Raw genomic sequence first — 14,868 nt, forward strand, 5'->3', positions numbered from 1 at the left:
AATGAATGTTTATACAATCAATCTTATATTCAATAATTAATCAATCCAAAATAAGGTTTCCGAGATTCAAATTGTTGTTTCACATGATAATCTCGCAGTATCCCACAACCACTCCATCTTGTTCACTCATTGCCTGTATTTGTATAAAATGTAGGGGTCAAAATACGATGAGTCTCGGTAGAAAATACCATAACTAAGCATGCATATATGAAACTAAGTGCACATATAATCAAATATCATTTTGAATAATTATATTGCACAAATAAATCACAAGGCATTTAACTGAACAAACATAAACAACATTTTTATGCAACAAGTCATAAAACAATAATAATATAATTTATGCATCTAACTTATTAGGGCATATTTTCATACAAGTTTTCACACATGAATGTGATCAAGTTTAAGGCTTTATGTTTCTCTTTATAATTACTCTCCTACGGGTATTTACAATACAGTCATAGCTTCAAAGAAGACCAGTCGGATGTTTGTTATACCAGGTATTTTAATTTCTTTGAGTGACTTACTGAGACCGATCCACTGAGGGTGGTCCATGACCAAGAGAAAACCTTTTAGTAGTCGCAATTTCGATGATGCACCCTAACTCTTCTGAACAAGACATGAACCTACCACCTATGACACATGGGTAATTATGGCCTCTTAACTTCGATTACTAAGGACCCAATATGCATAATCACATGTTCATAACTGAATACGTCAATAGGAATCATCCTTAGGACCACACAATATACTCTAACTAGTAGTGTGTCCATCTAGTTCAATTTTGGACACCATTCATATCTAGCTGGTTCACTTTTTGAACCATCACATTCGTGCAAGAGTTTCAATTTGGAATTGCATGAACAAAATTTATCAATCGGTGTAAATTCAGATACGACCAAAATATATTGAAATAAAATCTAATTTTTTTACAAAAGATGCACAGATGTGTTAACTATCTAAAGCCGAAAACCTATGTCTAATTTTCATCAAACTAGAGAGAAATTAATCTTTTACCAAAACTAGTTTTTTGTTTACAGAACATACCTGTGTAGTTCAGCTTTACCGAAGAACTATCAGCCCACGAATTTACAAAATGAGTTAAAATCTGTAAATTTTACTGTAGATAAATGGGCATACCTAACAAAATCTTTAAAAGAAATCCGGTCTAAAATTCATCCTATCTAAGAATTAAAATCCACACACTACAACCTTTTTTTATTCTTTGACAAATTCCATTTTAAAAATTCCAAGTTTCTGGAATAAATTTTCGTGAATTTTAATTCAGAGACCGTAATGAATTTGTGCTCAAAATTTTTACCGTGTCTTCTAAAATATGTAAAATAACATTGATAAAAAGTTGGCCATAAACATGAAGCAGATTGAAAAAAATAATATCAGTAAAATCGTACAGTCATTATAGAATTTATGTTCTCACCTATAGAGGTCGTATTTCCCAATCCGTATCTTAAACAAACTCATTTTTTGGGGGGATTGAAACATCTCCCTAAAATTTGAGAATTTTTGGATTCACTATTTTAGAGAACAACAAATTCTTTCAGACTGATCGAAATAAAATCACAGGGCAAAATACGTTTTTCAAATAACACATCATTAAATACATGTTTTTCATAAATAAACATCACAAACATGCATATTCATGGTTTAATTCAACATAAACTCATCATGCACATGCATGTATAGATCCATACATGTTGTAAACACAAAGATTACATTCATATCATCAATCATATATCAAATCCTTTGTTTCTACCTTAATAACTATGTTTTTGGCAAAATAGATTTCATGAAAATGATTTTGGGTTTATGAAAACCTTTAAGCAGATTACTAAACCACCAAGTCATGTTCAAACCATGCATAATCATGTTCAACATGATAAAATAAAAAAATATAACACAAATCATTGATCTATATCTGATAAACTAATTTTTCAAAAGCATCTCTTGATTCATACAACAAATCCCAAAAATGATTTTGGTAAAAATGATCTTGGAGTTCTAAAAACCTCCATCTTTAATATTATATAATCCATGCATGAACCATGATCGATATACATATTGGTGTGCATCTGAAAATCCTCCCATAGCACTCACATGCTCTTTAACATCATACATACACCCATAGTTAGAGTGCACCTACCTCGAATGCCAAAAACTGAAAAAAATACTGAAACAAACTTCATAATCGCAAAATCTCTCCTTTCTTGATTAGCACCTCCTCCTTTTAGCTGCTCCAGCAATGGATGACCTACAACGCCAACTCTAGACCCCCAATGGGGGTTGTGGATGAGGAAGAAGAAGAGGAAAAACACATTATCCAGTTTAGATTCTTAGTAAATCGACCATGCTCAACACATTTATAGGGCCAGAACGGCATAAAAAACAATGGAAAATGTGGTTTAGCACCAAATGAGTTTAGCATGGACCCATTTTCGTGTGTGTGTGTATATATATATATATATATTAGAATTGAACCACGACTTATTATGATGGTACACTTGGTGATTTAGATATCCAAACTCTAAAACAAATACTAATCTTCATATCATGTTTGGCATGTTCTATTCACCACTATTTTCTTATGTTAAGCTTGATTCGAACTGTCAAACAGTCATTACGGTGGGACTGTCTATAGCCCCCATAAGATAAGGGCAATTATTGAAAAATCTTGTATAATTATTACTAATTAACGAGCGATGCAAAGCCTATTTCACCTGCTCAAATGAGCTCTTTATGAGCTTAAACCATGAGAAGCTCGTCTTGTTTAGCCACCCCATTGACACATTAACACCAAGTACCTCATAAGATAATGATTTTAATTAATGTTGTCATAATCAGTATCGGGCCTGAGGCGATTTTCAAAACGATTCAAAGGATCAGTCGATTCAGACTCTGAACCGAATCGAGCTAAATCAGCCAAATTTTAACCAGCAAATGAAAATTGACAGTAAAATACTAAAACAATATTTAAAACTTTTATAAAATCTAAAAAAAAACATATGATCTCATTGCAAATCGATTTTGAGCTGATACGATATGACTTGGCCTGAAACGGCCTGTAAATCCATCCCCAATTGCCTTGTACACAGATTTCCTTCCTTATCTAAAAAAAAAAAAAACAGAAAACCGTGAGACGATCTAATCCATTGGAATAGGCTGTTGCTCAAATAATTGAATTTAACGAATGGGTCAAGCAAGTGGATTATAACTAGCCCAGATGGGCCAATCATGTCTGAGTCCATTGTTTCTTCATTGTGTTTGTATCATATTTAATAGACCAAATCTGGCAATATGCTTCCCCCCAACCTCCCCTGCCCCGTGTCTCTCTCTCTCTCTCTCTCTCTCTCTCTCTCTCTTTATATATATATATATATATATATATATATATATATATATATATATATATATATATATATAATGCATTCCTTCTTCTCCCCTTCTCGTTCTACTCCCTCAAAAATCATTATTTTTGATATTTTTTCTCACATCTAACACTATAGATGTGATCTATATGTTTTGTTTAATTAGTGGGAACCGGCTTTTGGATCGCTGGAATCTGACTTGTATACAGGTTTTTTTGGTGATCCAAAATCAATGGCTATGAATGTATCAGATTTTTCTGACTCATAAAAACATGTTTTTTCATAAAAAAAACATGATTCAAGAGTTGATTTGCACTAAATTGAGCATGCTAAACACATCTAACGGTTCAGATCTATCATAAAACACTTCAAAACTATGGGGCAGAACGAGAAATGAGACCTAACATGTTGAGTTCTCTCTCTCTCTATATATATAGTGAAAAACATAACATGCTAAATGATTTTTTTTGGATTTTTTTTGGTGTTTTTTCATAATTTAACCCTATAGATGTGTTGAACATGGTCAATTTACTAGGAATCAATACCCGGGTCATGTTTTTTTTATGAAAAAAAAAGATATCTGTAGCCTCAAAATTTACAAATATTTTAGGCTGCTGATTCTTTAAACCTTATAAAAACCTATCAATGTGCTAGAATCAAACTTTTCAAGAACTGATCTCAAGTACATAGTATAGTCAAAATTTAAAAATACAAAATAAAGGCTTGAAAACCCCATTTAGCTTGAGTCAAAATTTAAAAATAAAAAATAAAGGCTTGAAAAACCCATTTAGCTTGTTTTTATGATTACATTTATGTGTGTGCGACTTTTTTGGATCAAAAGTCACTTACAATAAACTTGAAAGAATGCGCTTTATTAATTTTTTTTTAATTTATATTTTACTTTTCTGTTTCATCCAAAATAAAGACTGAATATACTCCTTTAAAGTAATTACATAGTTTGCAAAGGCAGACTGTTTAAAAAGTATTTTCTTTACTTAGAAAGTTGAAGTGTTGCTAATGACTAACATTAACACAAAAGGTTTACAATTAGATTAATGGTTTTAGGGGTGTTAAGTGGAAATTCATCACCACTTGTGAAGGCATTTTCATGGTTGGTTTAGTATATAACATATTTTGGATCTATAATTTTTGTGTAACAGTTTTTCATTGTAGAATTTTGATGCATTATTTTAGAATGGCTTTAGAAAATCAATATACTTCTCAAAACCATTTAATATAATGCATGTTTCATATTGGAATAAAAGCATGGGGGATCATATTTATGCGGTCATACCCACAAAATAAAGGGATAATATTTGCTACCTTCATGACTAAGCAACCCCCACTGAAAAAACTCTAATTTTTTTCTATTTCTTTAATTTTTTGACACATCTAACCTTTCAAATGCGAACCACATGATTTTTCACAGGTTGAAAAATCAGCTGCTACAAAGAAAATGATACAAAGGACAATCCCTAATATTTGACCATACTTTTTCTCTGATGATGAGGAATCCTCACAGAAGCCAAGGAAAATCCCGGGTGGGGCCAACCACCACCCTGCCTTATGTGGCCCACCTCTGAAAGCTATGGACACACCCGTGCACCAGCAGGGTTTGATCTGACGGTACTGAATGCATCCATGTAGTCAAATTTGATCAAAACAACCTTTCCTGTGAGTTCCAATTAATCTCCACAGCAAGCCTTTCATTTTTTTGAAAGATTGCAGCAAACTTTCTACATGTAGAAATTTTAGTTGAAGTTCTTGCACCATCAAGAAATCTATACAATGATTTTTCATTTTCACCTTCTAAAGATTTACTTCTCTTTTTTTTTTACCACTTTGTTATTTGCATGTCACCTAATATTTTATGTTTAGGTACTTAGGTGAGAAACATAAAGGCGTTAAAAATGCAGCTTATAAATACTTCAATCATATTAATTTGTCAAACATCAATCTTAATTAGTTCAACCCCTTTCTCAAAAAGGCAACGGACCCCAAGATACATTATTATAATATGAGTATTTTACCAAAAAACTGCTTAACCTGTAAGTTATTTACAAGAAAGCCATCCAAGGTTTTAGCTTTTCTTTTTCTTTTTTCTTATTTTGTATTTTAAACACATGCTTACCTATCGTCTCACCAGAAAATCGATACAATACTGACTTGAATAATTTATTTTTAATAAATATAAAAATAGCTTAAAATTAATTTTTAATATTATTTTAGTGACTTTAACACGTAATATTTTTTAATTATTTTTTGGCCGATTCAAAAAGATTCACTTTAGAATCGATATCGGCCAATTCACCTGAATCGTTGGCCAAACAATACAGATTCGATACTGACAACATTGGCTCTTACATCAATGAGCTTGCAAGTGAGTAAGTAGGTTTTGTTTAATTGTCTAAAAATATTTATATAATAATTGAACGTTAGTTCTTTTTTGTAAATAACTGATTAGTTGGGTGCATTTCACAAATTATTCATTTGATATTAATTAATGATTTGTTAACCAGAGAGAGAGAGAGTATTATGGCCCTACAAATTCTGTTAAATATTTCAATTACTACATTTCTAGGATTTGTTTCTCGATCACTTTACTAGAAGGCTTGTTATGTACATGCGGCAGGTAAATCCGATTTGGATATGGATCACTTTTGGTATGAGTCAGTCAGATCTATACATGGGTCCGAGAGATAAGTTCTAACTAAAGAAGATCCATTTTGGTTCATGGTCTCAAGCAAAATGTATTTTTAAACAAATAAATGGATCTGGATCATGTTTACCCCGTGCCGAATACAACGATGTCATCCTTATCGAAACTGGATTCACCGAGAACGCATATGAGGACATTTTTGTATTGCAGTTGGGTCAGTTTGTGCATTGTGAGGTGACAAATGGACCTCACAAGATAGAGGTGGGCCCTATTTGGATTTTCACTTGTAAGGTAACCAATAAAGTTAATACAAAATAAAGCACATTTTTATAAACGTACGAGCTAAATGGTCTGTGTGAAAATGGGTCGGGTAGGGGTTGGAACATAACAGCTCCAAATCCAACTTTGAATTTAAAGCAACAAATCTGAATTTGAATCCGTGTTAAATTTGAATTTGGAACTAGTTATTCTTATATGACATAATGGTTTTAGAAGTAAATTGTTTCCCCCCCCTAAAAAAATCGGAAATCAGATATAGAAAAATCCAACTATTTAGTTCTCAATCCAATCAAAGCACGTATTTGGATCTTTTTGAAGATCCATATCATAGACCGAAGGTCTGTCCAAATGTGATCCATATTTTTAAATTTTAAATTTTCTTGTTATTTTTTATTTTTTATGTTTTATATTTTTATTTTGAAAAATTTAAATATCATATATGTCAATGTGTTTTTATGAGAAATAAATTATCACCAGGTAGGAAGCTTCCTATTAATATCTGTGGTCAATAAGTCAAGGATAAGGATTTGTACTCAAATGTTGCGTGCCGAACAGACACACAGTCTCCAAACATGTGAACCTCAAGCATTCGGTTCCCGGTCATTATCCAACTCACATAGCTTGACCCAGATCCAGGTTCCACATCCAGATCCGTTAAAATGATATGGTTGCCATATATAAGGATGTAAATGGGTTGGACTCAGTTTTGATCAACGCATTACACAGTCTAACTTATTAGGATCTTCCCTAATTGGATTCATATTAACAAATGGGGTATATCTTACATGTAATTGGGTCAGATTATCCGATGGATTCGGATTCGGATTTGGATTTGGATGCAAGACTGAATGCTGAAAACTACTGCAATTATTAATTAGATTCAGCATGCTTTGCCGAATCCGACTAATCAGATTCAGATTGGTCAGATGTCGGACCTGAATCCGAACCGTTTACGTCCTTAAATATATGGGTCTAGGTCCAATCTACAGGAATATTGTCTCAAAAGTAATAGTAGTAGCAGCAGCAGTGCATATGGTTCAGATGTATGCGTGAGAAGTCAGTATAGCACATATTGGATCCGGACTCAGGTTTGTAGACCTTTTGCGAGATCTGAGTCCAAATAACTCTCTTATTAGAGTTGAAAATGATGGAACACGTATGGATATTGATTTATTTATTGAAAACCCTTATCAAGCCCAACCATTACCTAACCCTAATTGATGCCCCGAGGGGCTGACCAAATCTATTTGGATGGATTGGTGTTTGGACAAATATCCGACCCGAACCCATCGCCAATAATGAACACCGGAATTGGGGTTTTAGTTAGAGCTCTGGGCTTGTCAGTGGTACAGGGTTGGGTTTGAATTGGTTGAGCCCATAGCAACTCACCCATGGTTTCCTGACCACATGCAAAGGTTCTTGTCGCTGCCCTATGTTATAAATATCTGAATGGTTTGGATTTTGTGACCCGTGGTCCAACCCATGTCAGGTCGCACATTATTTAAATAGTCCTACCTCAGATTCTGTTTGATATTAGGTGAGCAGCACTACCACACCTCCCCAAACCCACAACTAACCCAGCTTTTTATCTTTTGGCATTTTGGGATATACCTTATCCTTGATCCAGATCCAGATTCATTTTGGGATATTGATTTTTCGCTCTGGTCGGGCGAGGTTCGGTATATCCCAAGACAGGTGCCAAGCTTCCATTGGGTACCCAATCCGATGTCCTGCCCTAAATCCTATGGGTTGAAATGCGTTTGATTCAGGCCCAACCATAGCAGTTTTTAGTCCGGATCCGAATAATGTTCACTAGTGCTGATCAGACCTGATATGGATTTGATGAAGTGGAATTAAATCCGGAGCCGAATTTACATGATGTGCCGGATCAGACAAAAGAAAAAGAAAAGAATGGATGTAAAAGCGCAAACAGATCGAATTTATTCTAGACATGAAAGGCAGATTTCGACAGATTACCTACCCGTATCTGACCCGAATCTTAAAATCCCGATCCATTTGGACTGACTCTAGATCCGACCGTTGATCGTGGAAGGGAGATGCGGTTTCAGGGCGCGTCATCGAACGGTCGACGAGAGCCCCGAGGCCGCGCTAGCGGACAACCCGGGCCGTCGAAAACCCCAACTCAGTCAGATGCCCTTGGGTGCGGGCCCCACAGCCCTACGGGGTTCGCAGCAAACCCTAGGGTCTAGGGCATTGGGATGGGGGAACAGCCCCTCCAAACCCCAAAGTTTGTCCCTAATTTCGGCCCACTCTTTCCCTAACTTCTGGAGGGCTGCCATATTTAATCAGCCCAAGCAAACGCCCCACCACCCCTCTTTATTCAAATGTCCAAAACCACCCCTTCCCAGCTCCATATGATGGATTTAGCCTTCAATACTGTCTAACGGGTCGGGTCTCGGGTCATAGTTGATTCAGACTCACCCATATAACTAATAAGCGGGTTCAGGTTTTACCGAGTCAGGTCAATAGAATCTCAAACCTTGACATGCATAGTCTTAAAAAATTAATTTAATTATATATATATATATATATATAATACTTGGGACGAATGGAGTTTGTGGCAAAAACATCAGGTCGAGTCAGGTACCCGGCCTACATATTGCTCGGGTCGGATTTGGGTTAACCCGAACATTATTTGGGTAGGCACTTTCCATGCCCATGCCTGAAAATTCAGGTTCGGATCGAATTGAGTTTCAGATAGAAACCGGACCCGTTGACAACCCTAGGCTCCAACCATGATGATGTGGTAAGGGAATGACATGAGAGAAAGGCAAGGAAGGGTGAAGGTCGGGATAAGTAATGGATGGGTTGTCGGGGTACCTGGTCCGTTATGGGTCTGGCTCAATTTACATGCGGCAGTTCGAACCTGATAAAAGTCGGACCTAGCTTGTTCTGATAAGGCAATCGGGTCCGAAATGAGTCTCACCCATTGGCAAAATACATATAGTTCAGTAGGTCTGGGCCCGTTAACCTGGTGGAGCTTAAAGGGTCCAGTCCAAGCTCAATTATAACTAAGTCGAAACCGGGGTAGGGTTTGCTTATGGTCGAGCTTTTTGGGTCATTTTCAGACCCTAACCGCGCCAAGTTGGGCCAGCTCAATGTCCACCTCTATAGCTAAAGGATGACGAATCACCGCATTTTGGATAATCTTTTATAAGGTAATGAAAATATCTATGTAACAAAATATTGATGCTGCATGTGAACTACTATTGTCATCTGGCATTTTGCAAATCCGACTTTTACCGATGTGTTCGGCTTGGATTATTCGTTAAAGAACCGACGCTTATATCATGTTTTTTTTTTAACAAAAAATACGCTTTTAAGCCTTTAATATTTACAATATTTTTATGTCATTATCTTCTTTATTTTTTTTAAAGGCAATTTTGGGTTAGGCAGACCCCTACCGGATAACTCTTAAGCCCCGTGTGACAGAGGGATTCGAACCTGGGCCTTCAGTTTGGCACAGGACCCAGCTTGTCTTTCATAAAAAAGAAAAACTATGCTGTTGATTTTCAAACCCTAAAAAAAACAGAAAAGCTTAGCAATTTGTTGCAATCAGATGATTCAAGAGTCGGTTTCTATCAAATCAAGAAATTAGAATATTCGAGATATAAAAAAGGTTTCTAATAACATTATTTTCAGGTAAGTAAAGAGTATTTCAAAAAGAAAAAAAGAAAAAAACATTCCTCTCCCCTTGTGTATACATGATTATTCAAGTGCATGTTCTTAAATCTGGATATCCGTCTCCATGATTTGATCTACCATCAACAATTAGTGTCTGACACCCAAGTGGGCCTCGACTGATCACTTTCTAGGTGAGCTGTTGTGCTTGTAGCACATGACATGTGGGTCTGCCACCGATCAGGCCATATGAAGGGGGCCCCTACGACCATCCTCCCCCCCAGGCCGATACACGTGCAAATCATATAACCTATGATATACCATATTACCATTATACCCCATGAGATTATGATGGCTGTTTTTTCCCCCCAATACTCCATTATTAGGTTGTAATCGGGTCAATTGGTGCACATACTAGACCCATACCAACAAGAATCCTCACTTTTTTTTTTTCCCTAATGGGCACTACCCTATTAACTCCAATATAATCCAATGTTAATTTTTGTTTTTTCATGGTTGGTAGGTGAGGTTTCCGTGCGGTTGGTGAGTCTTAGTCCATGGTTTAACACTTGGGTTTGGTGGGGACCCACGAAGGGTTCTTTTGACCGGGTTTGACCGGAACCCTATCCATAATAGTAACCTCCAATTTCATAGTTAATTAATTAAAACCACCATGACCAAACTCGATTTTGTTGTGTTCTGGACAGATACGCAAAAGGGCAAGGAGTGACAGGGGATTAACGTGGTTAGGGGTATTATTGGAAATTACAAAAATGATAGGGTAGCAGAATACGTAAGGACCAAGGAGAGATGGGGCCCAGGGAGAGCGTGACGGTCGGCTCGGCAAACCGCTGACGGTCAAGGGATGAGGGCGTCACTAGAAGCGCGTCGCCGGAGGCGTCAGGGGGATAAGGTTTAGCTGGATCGACGGTACGAGACGATATCCACGCGGCAAATCGACGCTGGTTGCTTAGTCGTACTGATAAACGTCTTGGAAAAGCCTGCAGATGGGAGAAAAAAGTGGGGGTTGGTAAAGCACCAGAGGCAAGGTGACCGTCGTATTACCCAAAAATCAAGCCCTGTCTAGTCCTGCAAAGAAATATAAGGAATTTGTAATTATCAAAATTAAAAGTTTATATATATATATATATATATAAAATAGTAAAAATTATGTACTAACTAAATATTTATGACACTTTTCTCCAATCCCACAGCTGTGCTCGGCATGGTTCATTTGCATAAAAATCAATTCTTGAATTGTATTTTTTTTTTGAGGAATAAATATAACTGTTTGATACTTAAATATTTTCGAAAATTATGTGATATTGAATTTCAAGCTTTAAGATCCGATTGGTATAAAATCAAAATATTTTCAAATTCAAACACATTTACAATGTCAACTTTTAGCACAAAATGAAAGAATTTTTTTTTTGTTTTTGAAAATATCAATTTGTACAGTTTGTCAGTATGAGGGTAAAAATGAGGGTTAGTTAAAAGAGGAAGAAAAAATGTGATATTTTCTTTTGCGAAAAAGAAATTTGATTTAATTTAATAATTAGGGTTAGGGCGGAAAATCAGGGGCTCCCTTCCTATATGAAGGCGTCGGGAGCCTCATGCAATTCTCGCCTCCCCTGTCTCCTTCCTTCACGAGATTTATCCAACTGACGCCGTCTCTCTCACCACTCCTTCGCCGACTTCCCCTCTCGCTCCATCCCCCTAAACGCCGTTAGGTTTCCGTCCCTCTCCCTCTCTCTCTATCGGTTCTTCCGTTTCCTCTCTTTCTCGATCTCTTGTTTGATCTCTTGATCCGTTTTCCTCGCCTGATCTCCGCTCGTTCTGTTTTATTTTCTCAATCTCCGCTCGTTCTCTTCTCTCTTTTCTTTGTTCCTCTCGTTCCGTCGTTCCTTCGATCTCCGATCGAGACCCGGTGCCGGTTCTCTCGATCTTCTTCTTCGTTCTCTCGTCGATCCGGCGATCTCCACCACGTCTTCTGACGCGCAGTGTGGGGATTAGCGGGCGTCTCACAGGCGGTGTAGGGTTTTCTCTCTTCCTCTCCGTTTCCGCCTGCTTCTTTTGGGGGGGTAGCCGGGGCTCCGGCCTCGGCGGTTTCTAAAGCCCCCTTTTTCTCACGACCTTAGCCTAGACAGCAAAGTAGTCGGGAAGAGATGCCAGCCCTGGCTTGCGTAGATGCTGCAGCCCCCCTGCCTCCTGGCTACGCTTTCGCCGGGGAGGGTTCTCTTCCCACTGCTTTGCCGGAGAGCTTCGTCCTCTCCGGCGTCGTCGTCGACGATGACGACGACAATGACTCCACCGCCGTGAAACTGCCGGTGGTGACGGCGACAGCCCCGTGGTCCCCAGATCTCTCCGCTTCGCTGTACAAGATCAACGGCTGGGGCGCCCCCTACTTCTGCGTGAACGCCGCCGGGAACCTCTCCGTTCGGCCGCACGGTGTAGCCACGATGCCGCATGCTGAGATCGACCTCATGAAGGTCGTCAGGAAGGTCACCGAGCCCAAGTCCCTCGGCGGGCTCGGCCTGCAGCTCCCGCTCATTGTTCGCCTCCCGGACGTTCTCCGCGACCGGCTCGAATCGCTACAGTCGGCGTTCGAATCAGCGATCCGCTCGCAGGGATACGAGTCGCGCTACCAGGGCGTCTACCCCGTGAAGTGCAACCAGGACCACTACATCGTCGAGGACATCGTCGATTTCGGCCGGCCGTTCCGGTTCGGCCTTGAGGCCGGGTCAAAGCCGGAGCTCCTCCTCGCCATGAGCGCGCTGTGCAAAGGAAACCCCGAATCGTTCCTCGTCTGCAACGGTTACAAGGATCGGGAGTACATCTCACTCGCTCTGATGGCTCGGAGGCTCCATCTCGACACGGTCATCGTCCTCGAGCAGGAGGAGGAGCTGGATCTGGTGATCGAGGTGAGCCGGAAGCTCGGCGTCCGGCCTGTGATCGGCCTGCGGGCGAAGCTCCGGACCAAGCATTCCGGCCATTTCGGGTCAACCTCCGGCGAGAAGGGAAAGTTCGGATTGACGACGCTGCAGATCCTCTCGGTGGTGCGGAGGCTGGAGAGGATGAACATGCTCGATTGCCTCCAGCTTCTCCATTTCCACATCGGGTCGCAGATCCCGTCCGTCGACCTCCTCAGCGACGGCGTCGGCGAGGCTGCTCAGATCTACTGCGAGCTCGTCCGCCTGGGCGCCGGGATGAGGGTGCTGGACATCGGTGGTGGGCTCGGAATCGACTACGATGGGTCGCGGTCCAAGATGTCGGACATGTCCGTCGGATACAATCTGGAGGAGTACGCGGCCACCGTGGTTCAGGCCGTCGGGTACGCCTGCGATCGGAAGTTCGTCAAGCATCCTGTGATCTGCAGTGAGAGCGGGCGCGCGCTCGTCTCGCACCACTCCGTTCTCGTCTTCGAGGCCGCGCCATCCCTTCCTATCCTGGAAGGGGCGACCCCGGGACAGCACGATCTCAGGTTCCTCATGGAAGGCCTCTCCGACGAGGCCCGGTCTGACTACCGGAACCTGACCGCCGCGGCCGTTCGCGGCGAGTATGATACCTGCCTGGCCTACACGGAACAGCTGAAACAGAGGTGCATCGAGGAGTTCAAGGACGGATCTCTCGGTCTCGAGCACCTCGCGGCCGTAGACGGGCTCTGCGAGCTCGTCGCAAAGGTGGTGGCGCACGGAAACATGGCAACTGACTCGACTGCGGTCCGGTCTTATCACGCGAATCTCTCGGTCTTCAAGTCGGTGCCGGACCTCTGGGCGATCGAGCAGCTGTTTCCGATCGTCCCGATCCATCGGCTGGACGAGCGGCCGACCGTCCGCGGCGTGCTTTCGGACCTGACGTGCGACAGCGACGGGAAGGTGGACAAGTTCATTGGAGGGGGGAGGAGCCTGCCGCTGCATGAGTGCAGGCGGGGGGAGGGCTACTATCTGGGGATGTTCCTGGGCGGTGCCTACCAGGAGGCGCTGGGGGGGATGCACAACCTGTTCGGGAGCCCGAACGTGGTGCGCGTGGTGCAGAGCGATGGCCCGCACTGCTTCGCCATCACGGGTACGGTGCCGGGGCAGTCGTGTGCGGATGTCCTCCGGGCGATGCAGCACGAGCCCGCCCTCATGTTCGAGGCGCTCAGGGTGCGGGTCGAGGAGTGCTTCCACGGAGCTGCTGCAGCTGTGGAAGAGGATAGGGTGGTGCACAGCCTCGCGTGTTCCTTCGACTCCACCACATACCTCGTTGCCGGGCCGGGTGCCAACGACGACGAGTGGATCCGCTGCTGCGCTTGACTCGTCGAGCCCGCAGCAACTCTTTTAGTTTTCCTTTGCCTTTTACTTTTACTATCCGGTGGTAGAATAAAAGAGACAAGTAACCGGTGCGTCCTCGTAAAACCCTGAGTCCCTCGTCACAGTCGTCGTCTTTGGTCGTCGTCGTCGTCTTCGATGCAAACTGTTATGTTTAGTGCACTTTTATGTTAGTGCATTTGTAACCTGTGCTGGTTCGGTCCTGTGCTGGTTCGGTTTTATTTCTTCGTGTTGATGGAAGGCGATGTAAAGTGCCTCCTTTATTTTTCTTCTCTATCTCTGTTTAGTACATTGAAAGGTCAGTTGTCTTCTGTAAAACTTTGTTTGTGGATTTTGGTTGATTGCGTGTGCTTGGTGGAATGAACCAGACTTGTTTCTTACGTCATTGAATATTCTACTCCCTGCGGAATTTCAGACGTCCGAATCAATTTGGAATAACTCGAAATCTCGTTGACCGTTGGAATCAAAGACTTGGTGGGGTGTAGTAATTTCGGTGTTTCACTCGGCCTAACCACACACATACATTCTGCAAATTAAAGGTGCAAGCAACCACTCACTCATCTGCTTTGCTTGGCAGCATGTGCCTCGTCTTTCA

The 14,868-nt window shown here is 41.0% G+C and overlaps 1 protein-coding gene across 1 annotated transcript; it reads left to right on the forward strand.

Annotated features, from left to right (window-relative positions):
• Positions 1-11,449: 11,449 nt before the first annotated feature.
• On the forward strand, positions 11,450-14,591 carry LOC149835880 (arginine decarboxylase-like). Its single transcript, XM_090008815.1, has one exon. The coding sequence runs from the start codon at positions 12,129-12,131 to the stop codon at positions 14,256-14,258; it is 2,130 nt and encodes a 709-aa protein (XP_089864941.1). The 5' UTR covers positions 11,450-12,128; the 3' UTR covers positions 14,259-14,591.
• Positions 14,592-14,868: the final 277 nt, after the last annotated feature.

The sequence above is a fragment of the Nuphar pumila genome, chromosome 6 (genome assembly GCF_984573655.1).
Source record: "Nuphar pumila chromosome 6, dmNupPumi1.hap1.1, whole genome shotgun sequence".
Classification (NCBI taxonomy): Eukaryota; Viridiplantae; Streptophyta; class Magnoliopsida; order Nymphaeales; family Nymphaeaceae; genus Nuphar; species Nuphar pumila.